General features: G+C 40.3%; 1 protein-coding gene across 3 annotated transcripts in view; it reads left to right on the top strand.

Annotated features, from left to right (window-relative positions):
* The first annotated feature begins 4,099 nt into the window (after nt 1-4,099).
* The window catches only part of LOC114053920 (receptor-type tyrosine-protein phosphatase mu), a 958,135-nt gene continuing 939,498 nt past the window's right edge, over nt 4,100-22,736 (top strand). For 2 of the 3 annotated variants that reach the window (XM_027877059.1, XM_027877058.1), the window contains exon 1: nt 4,101-4,536. In XM_027877059.1, coding sequence (XP_027732860.1) covers nt 4,464-4,536 — 73 coding nt within the window. In that variant the 5' untranslated portion in view covers nt 4,101-4,463. Of the gene's footprint in view, nt 4,537-22,736 lie in introns of all 3 variants that reach the window. The other variant, XM_027877057.1, reaches the window with a different exon arrangement.

Raw genomic sequence — 22,736 nt, 5'->3', positions numbered from 1 at the left:
GGATAGCATCAACCATCACAAGATCTTTGGAGATGTCTTAGATCTTTGCATTGCTGAGAAGAACCAAGTTTAGGATTAGATGATTTTCAAGAATCCTTTTAGCTTTTATCCTTTGTTTCTGGGCAACACTAACGACTTAGTTCGGAACTGTGACTAGTCCTCTGATCACAAGCATCGACTTTGTCTCCTGACATTATTATAGGGTTCTATCATGGTGACTAACACAGAAACATCTAACGATATGCAGCAAGATATGGCCTTGGACAAATCTCTTCAGCTCCCTGGGCCTCAGTTGTTTGATTTATAAAATGAAAGTGGTTGGACTTGTGGCAAGTACTGAGAGAAGCCAACTATATTTCCCCCTCTTGGAGGGGGAACCTCTATGGGGTTGGAGTGTTTTTCTCTACTAGTAGCTAGGTGGCATAGTGGATAAAGTGCTGGGCATGGAGTCCAGAAGACTCATCTTCCGGAGTTCAAATCTGGCCTCAGATACTTACTAGCTGTGTGACATTGGGCAAGTCACTTAATCTGGTTTGCCTCAGTTTCGTCATCTGGAAAATGAACTGGAGAAGGCAATGGCAAATCACTCCAGTGTCTTTGCCAAGAAAATCCCAAATGGGGTCATGAGGAGTTGAATGTGACTAAAAAATGACTGAACAAAAACAACAACAAATCAGCTCAAGCCCTCATTCTAGGTGTATTCCTTCTACTGTTGACTGCCAGTGACTATTACCCCAGTTCCATTTAACCAGTTAGCATCAATTAGCTTTTCCAAAAGGATATTTACTTCAAAGATAGAGCAACAGAAGTATAACATTTTTCCTCAACATCTTGGTGACATACTCTCCCTTCTTGGTCTTCAGAAAGAGTGGGCTCAGACTTAACACAGTTTCTGCATAGCAATTGTCCAACCAAGTTCATATCCAAAGGTAGCATTGCTGTTGGATGAGTCATCATCTCATCTTAAAGCTGGACTGATTCTCAAAACCTGCACAACCTGACATGAATTAGACTCCTGGACTTCTACACCTAATGTCACTTGCTGTCCTGACCTTTCAAGACTCTACCTTCCTTCACCTAAAACAACAACAACAACAACAACAAAAACCAAACCAAAAAAAAAAAACCAAAAAACCAACCACTGAAACAACTGAAGTGTGTATTCATAAGGGTCACATTTTGACCCCAGGAGAAAAGGACAATGCTCATAGCCTGGTCTCCTACCAGATAGAAGTCACAAGAAGAGGAGACCCAACCAAGAGAAGAGACTGGTGCCTTTTGAATGTACCCCTAGTTCCAGCTCCACAACTGCAGCCAAAGAGGCTACTATTCACCACATAGTAGTTGTTGTTCAGTCTTGTCTGACTCTTTGTGACCCCATTTGGGGTTTTCTTAGCAAAGATACTGGAGTGGTTTGCCATTTCCTTCTCCAGCTCATTTTACAGATGAGGTAACAGAGGCAAACAAGGTTAAGTGACTTGCCCAGGGTCACACAGCTAGTAAATGTCTGAGGCCAGATTTGAACTCAGGAAGATGAGTCTTCCTGAATCCAGGCCCAGCAGGATACCCACTGCGCCACCGAGTTGCCCAGAGAGTAGACTAGAACCAATAACAAAATTTGCTTATGCTACAAATCTCTAAGGCAGTTCCTTTACAGTCATCACTACTCTTCCAGAAGTAGGCTCCTCAGCCTCTACAAGGTGGGAAAGTTGTGTACCTATATTTATAAAGACTGGGCTCACTGGCCAGTCCCCCATTACAGACCAATTGATCTCTGCTTCCTCACCTCTACCTCTTGGAATCCCTAGTTCCCTTCAAGGTTTAGCTTAGTCCTATATGAGACATGCTCCTTTTGAAAACGACCATGTATTTATTTTGTGTACAGTTTATCTTTCTTTATATCTCCCCCTTCCACCAAGTCAAATGTAAGTTCCTTGTCAGTGGGGACTACTTTGCTTTGTCTTAATATCTCCAGCATCTAGGACAGCACCTGACACTTAGTAGGTACTTATATGCTTATTGAATTAAGACAGGAGCTGGAGGGAATGTATGAAGGGCTATCAGGGATAGTAAATAAGAAAGTTCTTCTCTTAATTTCCTTGACTGTTTTATTGATCACATCTATGGTATGATTTATCTTTAAAAGAATGGAGCTTTTACCTCCCACCAAGAATAGCACATACTAGAATAGGTATATGTATGTATGTATGTGTGTGTGTATCAGATTTGGCTTCTGACTTAAACTTTCCCCTGCCCCTCTCTTACCAGGAGTTAGGCCAAATGTCTACAGACCTTTCTTGAAAGGATGATGGCTCAATATACTGTTCTGTATTTATTACAGGGAGAGGGATAGATTGAGGGTGGACACTTTTTTATTTTCTAAAGTTGGCATTTTTCCTGTAGCACCATTGAGCTTTATTTAATGCCATGGTTTTCTTACAGTAACCCAAAGTTCAGCACTGCAGGGAAACTATGAAGGAGCCAGAGGATTCATTTCAATCTGTTCTGTTTCCCAGTCTCTGCCCCATTTATCCAAGTTTGTACAAAAGCATAATATTGTATTATTACCGAATCACTCGTATTTGGTGTGAACTTCATCTCCTACGATGCTGCTTTCCAATATCTCACACATGCATAGGGCAGAAGCAGAGCGAGAATAAAAAAGGAAGCAAACTGCATTCCTATCTGTATGGAAGGTTTCATAGTTCCTGAATTCCACGGCTGCTGACCCCCTGCTATGGATCTGATTGCTCCGGTGCAAGGCTGCACTGGGCAAACAGCGCTGTGCTACACCTGGCAGTCACTGACTGGGGGTCAGAGTGAGCATTGGGAGCGTTCAGAATACCTATACGTTCTCACGGTCAAATCCGGCCGTGATCAGTAGCGCTATCGGATCAAGGTAGGGAAAAAAAGGAAGGGTCCCTTGTCGTTTTGGTGGGGTCTCACCACTGCTCAGAGTGAGATGTAGGTTTCTCCCGGGGACGGGTGGCACTTGCTTGGTTTAATAACTCCACTAGTACAATAACAATGTCAGATACTTCCGTACACAAGACTGTCTCAGGCTATCTAAAACCCAAGATCGGGGAGCCGATTTTTAGGAGCCTGGTTTTTTTCTCTCCTGTATCCAGGCATTTGGCTTAAAAGCTAATTCTCCATTTGACTTTTTTAAGATGCTATCTTCTTGGTCGATTTTCTTCCTCATTCCATCCCTCTGAACACCTCTATGGTGGGGGAGAGGGAAGAGGTGCCCCCGAACCCCAAGAGGACCGCAACAAAAGTCGCCTCTAGCTTGCGTGTCGCTCCTTTCCCGCTACAGTTGCAGGGGATGGGGAACCTCTAACTTTTTTGGGTATAGCTTCCATCTCTTGGTAGTCTGTAGTGAGCAGCGAGGGTCTTTTGGCACAGTGGCTCAGGGTGGGTTGCGCGCTAGGGGATTTTAGAACCCTCGTCCCCCCTACTCTCAGCTTGGTTTCAGAAAGTGTAGCTTCCTGTGACCTGAGAGGCATTGAACAGCTTCTCCCCGAAGCCAGCTGCAAAAATAGAAAACAGAGGGGGAGGCAGGAAAAGGAAAAGAGGGGTGGAAAATTCATTTCCCCGTGCTTCTCCCGCGCGTGAGGCTCGCAGGCGGCCCCAGCACCAGCTGCTTCGGCTGCTGTGATCCCTAGACAGCCGCGCTCCAAGACGCTTCTTGTTGGCCGTGAAAAGCGCCCTTGGAGAGAGCGGCGCGCAGCGGAGCGGAGTAAGGGAGTACACGAGTAGGGGGTCCGGGGGGAGGCGGCTGGTGAAGTCTGGCTCTGGTCCTGCCCGGCTCGGCCCGGCCCGGTCCGCACACGCCCTCTAGTGGGGCAGTCGCGGCGCCGGCGAGCCTGGGCGTGACGTGGGAGCTCTCTTTAGCCTGCCTGCCGGGGGCACCGCGAGTCAGTTGGGGGAGAAATAAGCAAGCGCGGACCGAGCTGAGCCCCGGCAGCTCGGCGCGCCCGGGGAGGCAAGGGGCGCCGGCGCTCAGTGGGAGCTCTCCTCTGCCCGAATAGCAGCAGCAGCAGCGGGGTGTGGGGGAGTGCTGGAAGAACCGAGTGCACGGTCACGGCCACGGCCACGGCCACGGCCGGCGCCTCTGCCGCTGCCAGAATCCCGAGCGGAGGAACCAAGCGAAAGGCAGGAGTAGCCGCTGGAGCCAGCCGCAGGGAGGCTTTTGGCACCCCGAGTGCCTCCACCCAACTGCCCCCAAAAGAAGAGCAAAGAAGCGATCTGGGGGGACTAGGGGCAGGGGGGGAGGTCTGAGGACCCTCCCTACCCCTTGCCCCGGGAGTCGCCGGAGTTCCTGACTTCTGCAACTGTTCGCACTTTTCTCTTTCCCTCCTTTCTCTCTCTTTTAAAACAAGCCACCCCCACGCCCCCGTTTCACGTCCTCCCGGTCTCCCCACGCACGCATCTTTTGGTGGGCCCAGCCCGGAGTCAACAAAATGGGGCGAGTTGGAACTTGGCTGGCGACTTTGGTTGGACTTTTGCTAACTGCTGGAGGGGAGACGTTCTCAGGTAAGAAGAGGTCTTGCTTTTTTGTTGTGGTTTGGGTTTGTTGTTATATTTCTATGAGTCTCAGAGGTGGGGGACTGGAGGCCAAGTGCTTGCGTGTGTGCGTGTGTGCGTGTGTATGTGTGTGTGTGTATGTGTTAGTGTGTGTATATGTGGGGGGGACATCTCTTGCGTAGCCTTCAGTTTCCGGAAGAGTGGGAGAATGGGGGAGTATGAGTGCTTCAGCTGGGGAAGGGAGAGAGCAAGGCGAAGCTCAGGGCATGATGCCTTTTCCGTTAGACGGGCTGGGTTGTGCTTATGGAGGAAGGGAAGGAGAGGAGTGGGGGAGGCCGGGAACGGAGGAAACCAAGCAAACTTGAGAGAGCCTCCGGCCCTAGCCGAGCCAAGTCCAAAACAAGGACTCTCTTTCCAGGAGCACCTTGCTCCTCCCCTTCTCTCTTCCTTAAAGACACTAAGGTGGCACCCACACGCACTGCCTCAGGAACACAAACAACAAAGAAAACTTTTAAGAGAAAAGTTTGGTATTGCAAGGAGGAGGGCATTGGGGGTTAAGTTTATGTGCGTTCCCCTCTGATCTCTGTGCACACTGTCTGGGGCAGGAGTCGCTCAGACTTACTGAGCTGGCGGCACGCTTTGCTCAGCTGGGATTTGGCAGCCAGCTGGCGGCTGCTGGGGGCTGAAGAGGGCGGGGGGAAACCCAGTCACTACCTCCGCCCCTTCCCCGGGCCCCGAGCAGCATCGGGCAAGACTGCTGCCGCGTGTCGGCCTTGGGAAAGGAAAACGGAAACTTCATCTTCGCTAGAAAAGGCTGGAAATCTCTGGGAGCTTGTGAAGCAGGCAGACATTCACCTACTCCCTACCCCATATTCCCCCAGACTCTAGAGGAGGCAGCAGCTTAGAGGACTGCTTCTACTTTTCACCATTTTCTTCTGCCCCATCTCCCAGTTAAATGATGTTTAAATACTCAGATGACAGGTGACCTGTGTAAGGGTATGGTGACCCTGATCCCCAGGGAACTTCCTGGCTAAGAAGAGAAATTGCTTATGTTACTATTCAGCCTGATGTGTGTGTAGATGTATGACATTCCTCCCCCCCCCCCCCCCCCGGAACAGAATCCAGTCCTTTATATATAGACCTAACCTTCACAGATCATCCAGAAGCTCCTGGTGGAAGCATTCAAACTGACATAATTTAAAATGTTTTTTACTTAAATTCTACATTTATCTTATAAAGTGTCCGGAACTAAATCCACATACAGTAACATCTGTGTTACAGCCTCCGTTTGCTCTCCCCCCCCCCCTTCCGCTCCCCCATTAGAGAAATCAATGACCGTGGTTTGCAGCTTTGATTTCAAAATGGTTTATAAATTGAATTGGTGGGAATAAGTACTACTTTTGTTTGTATTGTCATTTTTGTGAAGTCAGTTTAAGTCCTAAAAAGCACATTTTTAGCAATTACAGACATCTGTGCTTTTTTGCTATGCTGACCTTTTGGAGTCTACCAGTTAGGCTTTTGGTTTGCTGAGAGTTGGTATCTTTGCCGGTATGCAGGCAGTTCCCTTGACCATAGTTGGCAGGCAAGGAGAAGTTGTAGCTGAGTTTAAGGGAGTTTTGCTGATCTGTGCTTTCTTTTCCTGCAAAACAAAAACAACCCCCTCCCCCCAACCTACTTAGCCTAAACAGTCAAATGTCCTTTTTCTCAGTGTTTTTTTTAACATTCTGATAATTGTAGATGGGAGGGTATATAACAGAATGATACTATTGTCATACTGTTGGGAGTTGATGCAAACTTCTGGTCAGCATTCTTGATCATGAAGTTACCCAGTTAACGCATCATGAAAGTCACAAAAGTACATTACTGTTAGAAGCTTAGTATGTGAACTGCAGAGGGCTTTTCCCTTTATTAAGATCCTTAATTTCCCACCTGTGATTTGTTTTAAAGTTAAGCTATGGCAAATGTAAGTTAAGTGGATTTTAAAATTGGGTGCCTTAAAGGTGTTGCTATTTATATAATATTCACATTTTTTAAGTGGTCACCACTCTGTCAGTTTTCCTTCTTTGACTGGTACCTCAAGTGAACACCTTAAACTGAAATAATCTTGGAGTAATCACCTTGGACAGTTTTTTGTTTGTTTGTTTTTTAAGAATTGTTACCTTTGTGTTTTCTTTTGGGATTTAATAGCTAAGCACTCTATTCATTGACATGTAGTTTTGTTGTGAAAGCCAGAATTCTCCTTAAGTACCATTTTGTAATTGATGGGGAAATTAAAGCTAAGATGGAACACAGCTTGAGTGTGTATGAGTGTGTATATATATATATATATATATACACACACACACATATATACATATACACACATAGATATAGACATATATGTATGAACACACATGTTTAAAGTGAAGATAGTGAGTTTTAGAAATAATTTCATTTGTAGTGCTCTCCCATGATGTATTTAATTTTGACTGCTTTTAGCACTTTCAGTGGTAAACATGCTTTAGATTTGTTCATTGGTGCACTATCTAGTGCTTTGGAGAAGTCATATATGTTCATAGGATTATAGATTCAGCTTGAAGTGAGTTTAGAGGTCATCTAGTCCAACTCCATCGTTCTACAAAGGAGGAAACTGAGTCTTGGAGACATTTAGTGATGTGCCCAAAGTCACACATGATACACACACACACACACACACACACACACACACACATGCTGACCCAGAATTCAGCTCTTTTCCCAGTGTGCTATGTTTTTGGGAAAATAAGAGAATATAACGACCATCTTGAAATCCTGACGGTCCAAATTTTATTTCAAAAGTTTGTCTAAATTTCCATAACCATCTGCTTTCTACCACACATGGACATGAATTGTTTTGGTAGTTATGTAAGCTCCTTGAGGGCAGGAACTATGTCTTATACATCTTTGCATGTTCTGCAGCACCAGCTACATGGTGTCTTGCACATAGCAGGTGTACAGTAAACATTTGCAGGCTATGAATAACCTCCAAATACTAAAAAAAGTTATTCAGATTTTCATAACTTGTACAAATCAGAACATACTTGATATACTTAATAATATATAGCAGTACTTAAACATGTAAACAAGGTTTTTGGAAAGCTGTCATTATATGGAACTAAGATTTCAAAATGGGAACTTTTTTCATCAAGCTCCCAAAATGTCTTCTGAAATCAGCTAGCTATTGGTCCAGAAATGATGAAGCTGATATTTTAGATTAATTCCTGAGGTCATCTCTCAAATGATAGAGAAATAGATTGTTTCACAATGATGTGCTAAAAAATACCAGAAATATGTTTTAAAGTAATTAGAATATTGGTTTATTAAGATGCTGGCTCATGTAAATATTTTACTTTTAAAAACCTTTTCACTGTGCCCTACTAAGGACAAAAAACTAAAGTTCACGTTTGGTTTCCCAAGCTTTTGCTGATCTTTAAAAACAGATTCCTGAAAATGTGTACAGCCAAGGAGTAAGGAATGAATGGAAATTCTGCTTTTATGTGAAATTCTATTTTTCAGATTGAGAAACCAAATACTTGGCGACATATTTATTTCTCTTTGACCCAATGCTTTTTTTCAAAGCTAGAAGTGCAGTCTATTCTGGATGTCTTCTGTTGGATCTATTAGATAACAAGACTGATCTGTTGAACTTTGTCTTATAAAGAGAGGCAAATCATTGTTTTGGCAAAAGTATTTTGAGAATATCTGTACATTCTATAACATTGAAGATTTTAGGAAAAAAAACTTGCTAATGAAAATATCACCTTTTAGTTACACAAAGTTATTTGGCAATTTAAAATATTTCCTTTTTATTTTGTATTATTAGGTAGTTGAAATCACGTAGCTGTTAACTGTTTTTTATATTGCCAATACTAGATTTATATTGTTTTGGTATAGCAGGTTGGAAATTGTGAACATAAAAATAATATGCTAGGAAACAAATATAACTTTTCTCATAGCATAAAGTATGAAAGCAATATTTGTTGAAACAAGTTGGTCTGATTGTAGAAAAATAAGGGTTTTAGCCTAACCTATTTAGGAAGTATTTTGCAGTTTCCTAGAAAAACAACCACACACAGATTGTCTAAGAAAGATGTGTAAGTATGTAACATAATAATCCTAAATAATGATTTCTTATGTTTTGTCTCAAAATCACATAAGTTCTGTATATTAAACAATAATGTTTTGGTTTAGGGTGTGACCTAGGGCATGGCTAACCTCTGTGGCCCTTAACTGCAAAATGAAGATTGTGAACTACATGGCTTCTGAGGTCTCTTCCAACTCTAAATCTACGAAAGAAGTTAGTTTATTATAATTTAGATATTTTGTTGATAACTTTTGAAAAGGTAGATGCTGTCATGTACTCTTTTCCCAAAGCGCCATGAGGGAAAATTGTAATAAATTATAGGAAGTAAGTTAATTTGGAAATGTCAGTGATGGTGGGGAAATGCATTATGAATTATTATCAATAACAAAAGATCTCATGTGCTTTGTAATTGAAGAATTCTTCATCCCTGACCTTGTGGTAGGGTAGGTTATACAAATCTGAATACTTAGGAAAATGAGTTTTGGATAGATGAAGTGACTTCTTGTCGACATAGAACTAATAAGGACAGTCGTCTTTAAGACCAGGTCCTCAGACCCCCAAGATGATCTTTCCACTATATGACATTGCTGTTTCCCTTTTATTGTTTGTTTCACTTCTACACAAAGTTATCTTGATTGAGACACTGAGATATAAATTATGTAGAGAGAGAAAATTTTAAGTTTAGGGGCTAAATATTTTAAGCAATAAATGGAAATGTTGCTAGTTTATCAGTAGTGTTGTAACATAGTGGTACAAATAATGTGCTGAAGTTTTAAATTTAATTTTAGGCATTATGTGATTTAGAGCTGCAAGGGATTTGAAAGTGACCTAGTCTGATCTCTTCATTTGGCAGATACAGAAACTGAGGCCCAGAGAGATTAAGGCACTTGACAAGCATCATTTTGGTAATGAGAGCCAATATTTGAACCCACATCCTCTTACCCCAAATCCCACACACCACAATGCACTTTGGAAAAGGACTTCCTTTAAAGCCTTCCTTAGGATTTCAACACACGCTAAAGCCTAGTGAGAAATTGTTAGCCCTTTTCAAAGCTGTCAGTGATTTCAAATTTCAGAAACAGGAAAAAAGCATGGAAAAGATCCCATAAGAAAGCACACCCTTTTTCACTTAAATTCTTGTATTGCACAGATTTTCAGCCAAGTCGTCAGAAAACCTGAGTAGAAGAACAGCACAAAGCAAGTGGGGATTGGTGTTAGGGTGTGGAAGAGGAAACTTTTAGTCATTCACTTCCTTAGAACCACAGCTCTGTCTATGGATGCCACAGCTAAGGCTAAGGCATAATTAAGGGAGAGAACAAAAAAGAAGGGAATAGATGGATGGAAGATGGGAGAAGAGTGATTAAAAAAAACCCAATATATGTAAAATAAGTAGTAAGAAATAGCATAAAACTGTTATGAAGAACTTTATAAATGTCTCTTTTGATCCTCACAGCAACCCTGGGAGAGAGGTGGGGTAAGCAGTATAATTCCCATTTCACAGGAGAAGAAAGTAATACTCTAGTTGGGATTTGCTCAGAATTCCAGTAACCCATCTAGGCCTAATGAGACTCCAAAGTAGGATTTGATTCACCGTGGTCGTTTAGTGACCTTCTAGGCCTACCTAATATTTCGTTCATCTTGTATCTTTCCACTTTTAGTAGTCGTTGAAGAAGTCAGTCAGTAAATAATCACTTATTAAATGCCTGTTATATGCCACACACTGGGCTAAATGCTGGAATTTTGTTGATGAGATGAATAGTGGTCAGGGTCAAACAGGATTTAGTTTCAAAGCTTACATCGTCATTGTTGTTGTTTGGTCATTTTCAGTTTTCTTGGCATAGATACTGGAGTGGTTTGCCATTTCCTGCTCCAGATCATTTCCCAGATGAGGAAACTGAGGCAAATGGGATTAAGTGACTTGCCCAGGGTCACACAGCTAGTAAGCTTCTGAGGCTGGATTTGAGCTCAAGATGATGAGTCTTTGTGACTTCAGGCCTAGTATTGTATCCACTAGGCCACCTCGCTGCCCCTGTCATCATAGCATTTCTCTGTTGAAGGAACAGTTTCAGATGAAGTAATGATTGAATTCATCCATTTATCTCTTAGCTCTTGAACTAAAACTACTCACAATAGTAGTGACTATGCTGTGGTGATGCTGCTGTGAATATTGGTCTGTTTGATACTTTGCTAAGTCATCAGTTGTGACAGACTGTGTAATAATAACCCTATCTGGAGAAGATATTGAATTATTACAGACTTTAGTCAGTGCTTAAGCTGAGAAGGAAATAGTTTTCTATGTTGTTATCAATATCTGCTAATATAATTTCATCCATAACATTGATGGTAATAATTGCACATTGTGACCAGGGTGATGGATATTTAGTGTAGCAGGCATACTTGTCGACACACCCTAGTAAGCGTATGATAAATAATGCCTTTCAAAACAGTCAGAATATTTTTAAAGGTCTGTATTAGTAATTTTTAGAAGCTTCCAAACTGGGGATCTTTTGTAGTAGAGAAGTGGAAAATTATAGACACATTGATGGGATCTTACAGTTGGAATTTGTATTGTAGAACTATGGATTTTAGTTTTTTGCATTTTGTAATTAACATTTATTTTCATTGATATTTTTATATATATTATATATAATGATAACATATATAAAGTAGAGCTTAAGGTTTTTTTTTTCCCCTGTAGTTGATCAGACTGTCTTTTTCTCTAACTTTTAATTAAATGGAGGTGAGTATGATTTCATTGAACAGATTTTTTAAAAGTTTAATTCCTAATTATTATTATTTAGACTTGCTTTCCTTCAAACACAGCTAGCAGTTGAATTCCTATTCCTCCTGCTGTGATCTGCTGCTGATCACTAGGTGTAGCTGCATCTTCAAATCCACTGCTCTAAGCCAAGAAATACATGGTATTATATATACACGGAGCTTACTGGGCTAGGTTCCCTTGCAGTCCAAGGAATGTAAAGTATTTAGTATTTTCTTAACCATATAATATCTTGATGTGCTTGCATGAGTTTCTTTGAGGGCATATCAATTTTAACTCGTTATTACACAATAACAATTTCTTTTCATGGAACAGATTGTGGTGAAGTTCAGATTTGGCCTATCGACAGCTTTAGAACAGCATTAGCATGACTGTGGTAATGGACTACTAGAATTTTTTTTTTTTGATATTTGATATGTTGTTGCTGGTTTATATATAGCAGTTATAACTGGGAGGGATAATACAGGTTTGCCAACTAAGTGAGGTTACGTGTTAACCTCATTAGTCTGGCCTGTAATGTGCCTGAACAAAATTCAAGTAATGCCTGGCTATTTTAAAACACATTAGTTTTTACTTGGATTCATTTAAATTTAGATTCATTCAGCCATTATTTAAGGTCTACACTGCTGAACACTGTGTGTGTGTGTGTGTGTGTGTGTGTGTGTGTTGGGGTGGAGAACAATTATGAATAAGACACTATTGTTATTGTTCAGTTGTTTCAGTCGTGTCTGATTCTTCATGACCCCATTTGGAGTTTTCTTGGCAAAGACACCGGAGTGGTTTACCATTTCTTTCTCCAGCTCATTTTACAGATGAGGAAACAGAGGCAAACAGGTGAAGTGACTTGTCCAAGATCACACAGCTGGTAAGGCTCTGAGGCCAGATTCTGAAATCAGGAAGATGAGTCTTCCTGACTCCAGGGCTGGCACTCTATCCACTACCTAGCTGCCCCACTGACATTCCAGTAGGGGAGATTAGAGTGGTATATACTTCCATACTCAGATGATTCTGTAATCTCACAGATGTGAACACGCTAGCAGTGAAAATCATAATCTATCCAAGCTTTCTTGTAGTCTAATGTTCTTGACAATTTCCTCCTGTACATTTCTTCTAAGTCCCCACCAATATGTTTACTCTTACTAGTTAGAGAACATTCTAGTTCAAGTAAAGGCATTTAATGATATAGCATAGTTATAAAAATAAGAATAAATATTTTTTGACTTGAGCCTACTCATGCAAATACAAAGGCTTTCAGTGGGAAGTTATTAATCAACAGTATTTATTAATTAACTGCTATATACTATGCTATGTGCCGGTGATAAGGTGACCACACGTGAAATAGTTCCTATCTTTAAACAGCTTACATTAAATTGGAGAGACAATATGTACACTAAGTATTATATATGTCTGTGTGTGTGTGTGTGTGTGTGTATGCACACACACATATACTTATACATACATGCAGTGGATGCTGGGTAAAATGTTTTGGGATGAAAGAGGGCACTAGCAGCTGGGGGAATCAGGAAAGATTTTGTGTAGCAAGTTTCAATTGAACAGAATTTTGAAAGAAATGAAGATGGAAGGAAGAGTTGGAAAGTAAGGTAGGAGTGAATTCAGACATGGATTATAGTGAGTGCAGAAGTTTAGTGAATCAGAGATGTAGTGTTATGTATGAGAATCATCAAGGGGGCTGGTTTGGCCAGAATGGGCAGGGGAGTAACGTACGGGTAACAGTGGATACACAGAGGGATAAGGCATGTTAACATGCATCTTTGGGAAATGTGTGCGGCCAGGATACCTTATAGAGGGCTGTGTATACAGGGGACATGTGACCAGGGCATAGAGAGGGGCAACCCATACCTTCCATACCAGAGCTACCTTGTCTTCTAGTGAAATTATTGAACTACTTTTTCCTGAGTCTACTCTGTGCAGATAGAGTCATGCATCATATCTTTGATCCAGCTGGTCTTTTGTCTATCTTCAACGTCCCCTAATACCCTGTACAACAATTACAAGGCAATCTGTGGTTAGTAAGCCTGTCCCTTGGAGGAGAAGGTTACAGCTTTACCCATCAGTTCTTTCATCCACCTCCATCATTCACTTGTGTGGGTGCTGTGGTGAGTAAGTTTCTCCTGGATATGGAAGAGCTATAGCTCTCTTGAGCCAACTGTTTCAGCTCTTGGCTATGAAACTATCTTTCAGCCACTGACTATGTAATTCCCCCCCCTCAGGCAGTCTGCTCACAAGTGGTAAAGGATGATGAGGCTAAGATGGATGACTTTTGCTTTTTTGAATGCTCTCCTCTGACTCAATACAACTCATACAACTTACGGTCAAAACCCCATTTTACTTCTTAGTTCTAATCATGCTAACTCTGCTTCCTCCACTGAAAAATAGGACAATTGAAACGGTAATGAAAGTTGTTGCATCAACCTTCCCTTGTAATGTTCCCCTTATGCAAATCACAAGGTCGGATGACTTTTGCCTTCCTTTCTAAGGCAACTAATAACAGATGGATCTGGCTCTGATTTTTCATACATGTTTATATTAAAATCAGTCGATATTCCCTGACATATATAACAATAAATCAACAAGCATTAATTAAACACTTACTATATATCTAGTACTGTGCTAGGCAATGTACATATAAACACAAGGAATAAAACAATCTCTATTCTCAAGGAGTTTTCATTCTAGCAAAGATAATTTGGTCTGATCCTCTCAATAATATCATGCAACGTGGCATATAACAGAGAGACATAGACTAGCTAGAGATGGGAGGGATGTGCTGGTAAATATTTAACAATAGACTCGTGATTTTAAAAATGTATACATAATACAATTTTGATTTAATATGAATTATTAACATTTTCTTCATTACTCTTTTTTTAGACAAGTGGGGTTAAGTGACTTGCCCAGGGTCACACAGCTAGTAAGTGTCAAGTGTTTGATTTGAGGCCGGATTTGAACTCAGGTCCTCCTGACTTCTGGGCCGGTGCTCTATCCGCTGCGCCACCTACCTACCCTCCATTACTTTCTTAGGTCTAGAAAGTCAACAAAAAAATAAGTTCTGCTTGTAGTGTTTGCTGATATCTGAAGTGTAAATGCTTATATTGAAAATTTAACACTTCACTTCTTGAGCTAGTTCGAGCCTGCTCCAGCACACCCCAGGATGTATATTATAGTCATAGAGGGTGTTCAGCAAAGAGGCCAGTGGGAGAGGGATTCTGTATACAGGTGAAATTTTCTAGATGCCCCTGTTGGCAGGTGAATTTACACTGATTGTGTCAAACCCTGGAAGAACTGTAGAACCTCCAGAATGAGATCCGTAATAACTTAAAAAATACATACATAAATAAGTGTAACATAAGGCAGAACGTACAAGTGTAATAAGATGTTACAAATAAACTAAGAGAATTCAAAGGATGGATAACTGTCTAGAGCAGTAGGTAGGGCTTTACGGAAAAAGCCTTGAAAAACGAATGAGATTAGAGCAGCCATAGCTGCAGCAAAAGTAACATGAACAAGGGTATAATGATAGCAAAACACAGGACATATTTGGACCTTAATTTGATTATAGCATGATGTGAATGAAGAGTAATAGTTGGAGATGTGACAGGGAAGGTAAGTAAGATTGTTGGTGGAGGGTCTTGAATGCCAGGCTAAGGACTTTGGACATGGTTCTATAGGCTGTGGAAGACAGGCTCTGGAAAAGAGGGTGAGGCTGACAACTTTGCGCAACTCTGCTCATTTAAATCCAGCTCACGTGGGAGTCGACATCACCCCGTGATGTCTTTGGTCCTCTTCAAAAACAAAGAACAAACAATGATAAGACTGTGAAAAATAGAATCATAGAGTGGGGAAGGACCTCATTTTACTGCTGAGGAAACTGAGGCCTAGAGGGGTGAAGTTCCTTGTCCAAGGTCACACAGGTACCAAAACTGGGATTTGAACCCTTATTTTCTGACTCTAAATCTAACATCCTTTCCATATGGAAACCGAGGAAGATTTTTGAACAAGAGAATGCCAGGAGAGCTGTACTTTAGGATGGGCGCAGTGCCTGGCACATAATAAACACTTAATAAATGCTCGCTAATTGGCATTTAATAAATGTTTGCTAATCGATTACCATCATATGCAAGAGGAAGCAGATACTAGAGGCATGCACACTGGTTAGAATATTGGAATAGCTTAGTTGTTTATTCACTGTTTGAACTAGGGTGATGGTAGTGGAAGAGAGTGAGTAAAATTGAAATGACTGAGAATGGATGCAGGGGGCAAGGGAGAGAGGAAGCATAACACTGAGGGTGAATGGCAGTACTATAAAATAGAAATAAGGAAGTCAGAAGGAGGAATGGGTTTTGGGGAAAAGATGTTTGATTTGGAGTATGTTGATTTTGAGGCATTGGTGAGATAGCCAGGTGAAGATGTCCAATAGACTGTTGACAGCTACCCTCTGGACTAGGAATACAGTTATCCCTTCCACATTGCCAGGGTTAGGGATGTGGCACCCCTGACATCTGGAAAATCCCTGTAAAAAATTTTGGCCCTCCCTTTGTACCACAGAAGTCTGATTTTTTTTTCTTTTTTTTTAATGGGGTGTTTACAGTACCTTATTGTAAAATTTGGGTTAAGTAATTTGGTCATAGGCTATATTATAGATTACTATACATATATTTTATGCATTTCTGAGTTTCTGAACTTTTTCTGTGTTCTCTACTGGCCTTCTCATGTTGTCTGTGGCTTCCATAGAACTTCCCCCTCCCCCAAATTCCCATTTAATTTCTTATGTCGACTCAAGATATATCGAAACCAAGATGGGGAAAATCTCGATGTGGAAGGGATAACAATAGTGCGTTAGCATACTTAAAGGGTATTCATGAGTCAGTAAAAGGAACTTTATAGTCCCAAGGGCACTTCTAGGCAGTTCTACCTTCTTGAGGGTGGGGCCTACAACACTTGGAGTGTAGAACTGAGACCAGCCGGCTTCTAGTGAGAAAATCTAATTCTTTGTTATTCTGCAGTACAAGAGTATGGATTTTAGTAGTTTGAGAATGAGAAAAAGAGGAGTGAATGCCATGTGTAGATGTACTCTTGAGGTCTGAGGAAGTCACAAGTTTCTCCATTCTCACATGAATGTTGGATTTCCCTGAAAGGTTTGGATTGACTGATACTCTGGTGGAGTGTGTGTCTGCATTCCCTGTGGAAAGAGCACATTGGTTGTATCTATCCAAGGCTGCTAGAGTGGTTGGTACACGGGTGCAGGGCACCAGTATTTACCATGGAGCGTTCACTGTTGGCCTAAGCAGGACTGGGTGCCTTTCCCACCCTTAATTCTTTATGAGCACACCCTGATTGAGGAGTTCCCTTTACCCTGGCTAGAACAGAAGATACAGTGAAGATTCAATCTTGGAAGAGGTGAATTTGGGGTTTATTAGGATAAGGGCACATGAATAGATGAAGTAATGAGAATAGGTAGACTCAATAAGGTTTAGAATGGGAAATGAGAACACAAGGAAGGCTGAGGACAGGAGCCCTAGGGAAAAGCAGCATGTAGAGGGTGAAGAAGGAATAAAAGCAACTGGAGAAAATGGTGGAGGAGAGGTCAGTGATTTGGAAAACAAGGGAGGAGATTGCTTTCAGAGGGAAGTGGTGGTGATCCACAATGCCAGAAGCTAAGAGAAGTCAAGGAGGCTAAGAACTCAGAAGAAGCAAGTGAATTTGTTATTAGTCATTGGTGACATGGAAGGAAACAGTAGAGTAGTGGGAAATTGGGAACTGGGGTGGGGGAGACAGAGACTCAGAGACACCGAGAGACAGAGAATTTGGAGAAGGCAATAGAGGAGGATTAGCCCTGGAAAGGAACAGGGAGGAGATCAGTGAAAATACAGAGAAATTTTGAGAAGAAAGGGGAGGACGAGGAAGGTGTACAGTAGCTTTCCTGGATAAAAGCAGGCACAGAAGATATGGGTTTGAATTCTGAATCTGCTGTGTGCTCCCTTTGTGACCTTGGGTCACTTGAGGAAACGGAAGCTCAGTCTCCTCTTCTGTTAGAGGAGAATAATACCTGCACTATTTATCTCACCGGATACTTGTGAGAATGAAATGAGATAATGGATATACAGTATTTTCTAAAGCTTAAAATGTTGTGTAAAATGGGGGTGTTTTTGTAGAGTTGGGCACTTGACAGACAAAAGAAAAGGCTTGGGTAGGAAACCTTTTCCTCCTTTGAAAGAAAAAAAAGCCCTTTTTTTCTTTCCCAAGGATAAGGCAGTTAAAGTTGTTGTTTTTTTTTTTTAAAAAACCTTTAAATGGTAAAACTAGAACTAAGCTGAGAGGATGAGTTGATGAGGGACCAGAGGAAGGTCTCATCACTTTATAATGACCTATTGCTAATTAATGACCTTTTGTTAATTAAGAAGACAGACTGCTAACCTCTAAGGTTAAAAAGTGGGGGGGAAGAAACCCTATTCGAGATGTTTAGAATCTCGAGGGAGATGCAGTGAAAGACCTGTCAAAATTGATACACGGTTTTTCAGTCTCCCTGGGAAGAGAACACTACTGTTTAACAAAATAATTTAATTCAAAATGCAATGATCCAAGTGGAGGCAAGGCATTTACTATTTATGGACCACAAAGTATAAAAGCTTATAAAGCATCGGTTTGTTTTCAGATGAGTGAATATTCATTTTAATCTTATTTTCCTGTTCAGTATGTAGAAAGTAGATTTATTATGTACACTGCAAAGCATATGTATTTAGTTCCGTTTACTATTAGCTGAAGTTAGAAATGCTTTGTCTTGAGACTTCACTTCCCAGGCTGGAAAGGAGCTGGGGAGTGAGAGGCCTTTATTTACTCACAGGTGTGCTGCTGTTAACAGTAATGACACGTAGAAAGGAGACTGGATTCTAGTCTTTTTAAAGCCCTCTTTGTTGATTACAGTAGACTTCTTTTCAGGGAATGGGTTTAGAACATTTTTCCATTTAAAAGAAAAGATTTGGTTAAAAATACAAATAAATGCTTTAAATATCCTGCCTTTGAAATAAATACTGATATTAATCAAATAGTTGATGCTTATTTCTGCTTCCTTTCTCTCCCATTATTTTCTCTCTTTTCTAAATACAGTCCCTTAAGAACAAAGTTTGTGAATTTCATTCATTCAACATTTAAGCACAGTGACTATACTAGGGTTTGAAGGAGATTCAGAAAAAAATAAAACATAGGGCTTGCCCTCAAAGAATTTATATGGTAGTATGGACAGGTTGTACGTTTAACCTATTGTAAGCATTTATACATACATATATACATATACATATCTATACACACATATATAAATTTAAAAGCTACATCTCCAGCTTTTCTTGACTAGAAATAATTTAAAAATGGGAAATCAAATTTGCAATTGTATTAAGTAGATATCATGATATTCAACAATCTTTTTATAATACTATTGAGCAAGTGAGGTTTGCCACACATTCTATTCTAGGGGGCTTTAGTTACAGTAGCAATAATAAAAATAAAAATAATGATAATAATAGTAATTATGATAATCACTAACATTCATAGAGAGCTTTTTAAGATTTGCACAGAGTAAGGTATCCTTAATGATGATATACATCCTGATTCTTGTCTTTTTATTTCTGATGTGAAGTAAAATCCATTTTGTAACATTATACATATCTTTACAGTGGTTCTAAGTTATGTTCAGTAATGCCTCATTTATCCAGTCTGGGAATAAGGTGTTCCACACAAATGAACTTTCCTCATAACAGACTATAAGTACCAAAATTTGAAAAAAATTACCATTTTTTGATGGAAATCATTTTAAACATATAATATACTTCCCTTCCTACTGAAAAGAGATTACCGTGTACTTATGACTCAGGGTCTTCAATATAACCATCCATTTATGTGATAATGTAGTTATGTTTTTTTTTCCCCCTCAGGTTTGCTGTTTTTTTCCTTTGGTGTGTGTGAGACTGTCTGTTGCTGTTTAATCTAATCCCAGTGTGCCTGGCTCTAACAACCTCCTAACCCTTATCCTTTCTAGTCTGCTGCTTTTCATTTGTGGGCAGAGAAACTTTATAATCACACTTGTTTAGAGACGTATGTTAAATCATTAAGACTGTTGCTGAAAAACTGAGGGCCTAAGGAGTAAAATGTATGCTTAGTACAGGATTTTGTGGTAGCTGTTTCAGCTATTCTCCTGCCCTTTTCACTTCTGAGCGACTGCAATTTTGGGCCTCCCTAATTTGGCTGCAATCCATTTTTTTAACTTGATTTCCTATTACTTCCCTTTATGTACTCTCTGTTCTAGCCAGAGTGAACCACAAACTGTTCCCTGAACTCAGTCCTGCCTTTCCCTGCCTTTACCCATTTCTGCAAACCTATCCTTATGCCTAGAATGGGTTCCCTCATTCTATTCCTCTTCATAGGAGCAGATTCAGAATTGGAAGAGACCCCAGAAGCCTGCTAGTCTGCCCCTTTGATTTTACAGATGCAGAAACTGAGGCAGAAATAGTTTTCTTCTTTCAAGGCCCTATGAAATCTTTCTTTAATCCTTTTTAAAATTGAAAGTGATCATTTTTCTTTCTGACCAATTTCCCTGTTGATTCCCTGTGAATCTTTCCTTGGCTGCTGTCACATTCTACCTTGTATTAATTATCCTTGCTTGGATACGTGTTGTATCCCCTATTACATTAGATTGTGAGGCGCTTGAGGACCTAGACCATGGTAGTTTTTTTTCCTCCATTTTTAATATGCTGGAGACAATAACTAGAGAGCAGACTCCTGGAATAGTTGAGACAAGAGGTGGTGAATACCTGAAAGTGGTTGATGGCTTTGAGAATGGTGAGGTATTAATGAGATGGAAACAAGAAGATTTGGGAATTAAATATTAATTAATTTTATTAATATAATAAATATTAATTAAATATGATTAAGCATGTAGGGTGAGACAGAGTGAGGAATAGAGGATGAATCTGGGTGACTGGAAGTGTGGAGGTGCCCTTGACAAAGACAGGAAAGTTTTGGAAGGGTTTGAGGGAAAAGATAATGGGGCTTTGTTTTGAACAAGTTGCGTTATACACATCTGTGTGACTTCATTCCAACGTGAGAAAACTAATCGTCTCAAAATGCAAAATGCTGTAGTGTCAGAGTCCTCTCTCTGCATATTATCATGTCTTTGTAATTTCTTGTATTTAGCATCTGAATATCTAAGTTGAAAGGTGTAAAACCTCATGTCAGTCCATTGCCCGTGCATGTTAGTGGTCTCCTGGGCAAACACTGGTGCTGCTGCTAAGGTCAGTAGTAATTTATTTTAAAATCCCCAGCTCCAGGTATGAGTGTGTAGGCCTTTATGGTTTGATGTTAATTACCCTCAGTAGAACAAACTGCATTTCCTTTGAGGGGGGCCTACCAAGACATATAACTCAGAGCATGTGTGTCTACACTCAGGGGGTAGAACAAAATAAGACAACCATTCAATGTTTGATTGTCTTTATGTAATTATATCATGGGAATGAGACCCAGGTGGTGTATAAGTCTGCAAGAGGTATGTGAATTGATTATTCACTTAACAAACTCTCAGTGTTGGTGTGGGAGAATTAGATGTACACTGTATGTTAGCCAAAGGCAAATTCTTCATGGAGTAGATTATTAAGATTTTTATATGTGATTTTTTTCATTATGAGTCTGGGACCTATTTTCGTGTCAGACTATATCTCTGTAATTACAATGGAAATCAAAAGAAAGGTGTTAGGAGGTATACTATTCTTTACACACAATTGGTCAGAAACTTGTGTAAAAATCATCCTGCCTTTAGAGCTGGGATAGCCAACTTATAAACTTGTTAAGCACAGAGAAAAGACACGGTGACCTTGGGCAAGTCACTTTACTTCTGGGCTTAATTTTCAGTATTTGTTAAAAAAAGAAAGAAAGAAAGAGAGAAAGAGAAAGGAAGGAAGGTGTTTGAAGGTCTTTTCTGGCTTAAATATTCAATGATTCTGTGAAACTGAGGGCACATCTTATGCCTTTCTGTGGAGTTCAGTAGTATGGTGGTCACTTTAGGTCACTTTAGGACTTTGCTACTCATTTCATTACTATTTCATTTTGCAAGGCTATCTTCTAGCTAGAGAGAACATTTGTTAAGAGCTTACTGCTTGTCGGGAGAGGTCACTTGGGGCCATGCTGAGGAGGATGCTGGAGACCTGAGCCTGCCAGAACAAGATAAGGTGAAAGTTCACTTATCTGAGCTAGGGTAGCCAAGGACAGGACCAGGGGTGGAGTCCAAGGTTCTGTCCCTATAGGGCAGATATAGTCACTTTTATAGTAATAATAATTTATATTCATAGATCACTTTATTGTTTTCAAAATACCTCAAATATGTTATTGTATTTGATTCCCACAACAACCCTGTCCTTAATGCATAAGACAAATAGCGTTATCTACATTTTATAGGGGAGGAAAATTGAGTGTGGGAGAGATTAGGTGAAATGATTTCTCTAAAATCTCACTAATAAGTGGCAGAGTTGGGAGTCAAACTCAGATCTTCTGACTCCTAAGTCCAGGATATTCCAACATGTTGCTTTTTATCATCTCCCTATAAGAATAGGCACTGTGGTGCAGGGGATTCCAGAACTGAATCCCAGCTCTGATGCTGCTTACTACCTGGACCATCTCTTTAACTCTCTGGGCTTAGGCTTACTCATCTACAAAATAAATGGAATTAAATGTCTTCTAGCGGCCCTTTTCTCTATATATCTGTGATCCTGTGACCTCCACCTTTTGTATTAATACGTTAGGCCCTTTAGAACGTGCAGTCATTATGTGGCTCTTTTGGTAAATGTTGATTGCGTATGGTGGCTAGAACACCATTCCTGTGAGTACCAGTGTCTCACAGGATGATTATTCAGGGTGTCTCAAATAGCACTCTAATAGTGTCCCAACAGTCCTTTATTAAAGCTTTAAATAGTTTTAAACGGCACTAAGATTTTTGGGGCATCCTGCATTTTAGTAGTATCATATATTGAGTTGTGTACTTTTGGATGATTGAGAGCAGAAATAATACATTTCCACCAATGCTGATTCTTCTATTTAAAAAAAAACTCTTTATTAATAGTTTTGCAACAGTGCATTTCTTAAGTCAGAAAGTATAACATGCTAAAATAAATATACTGTTAGATTTATATAGGTTAGAAAGTACATTTGCCCCTTTAGATACTAGTAGGTGTGGTTGAGACAATGGTAATAATGTGAATCCATACTTGTGTTGCAATCTAAGGCCTAACTATTAACAAAAGAGTTGATTATGTTTTGTAAAAGTGAAAA

This window comes from Vombatus ursinus, unplaced genomic scaffold (assembly GCF_900497805.2).
Source record: "Vombatus ursinus unplaced genomic scaffold, bare-nosed wombat genome assembly UNPS02014812.1, whole genome shotgun sequence".
NCBI classification, from domain to species: domain Eukaryota; kingdom Metazoa; phylum Chordata; class Mammalia; order Diprotodontia; family Vombatidae; genus Vombatus; species Vombatus ursinus.
The sequence above is the reverse complement of the archived record's forward strand: the minus strand, read 5'-3'. Positions and strand labels throughout refer to the sequence as shown.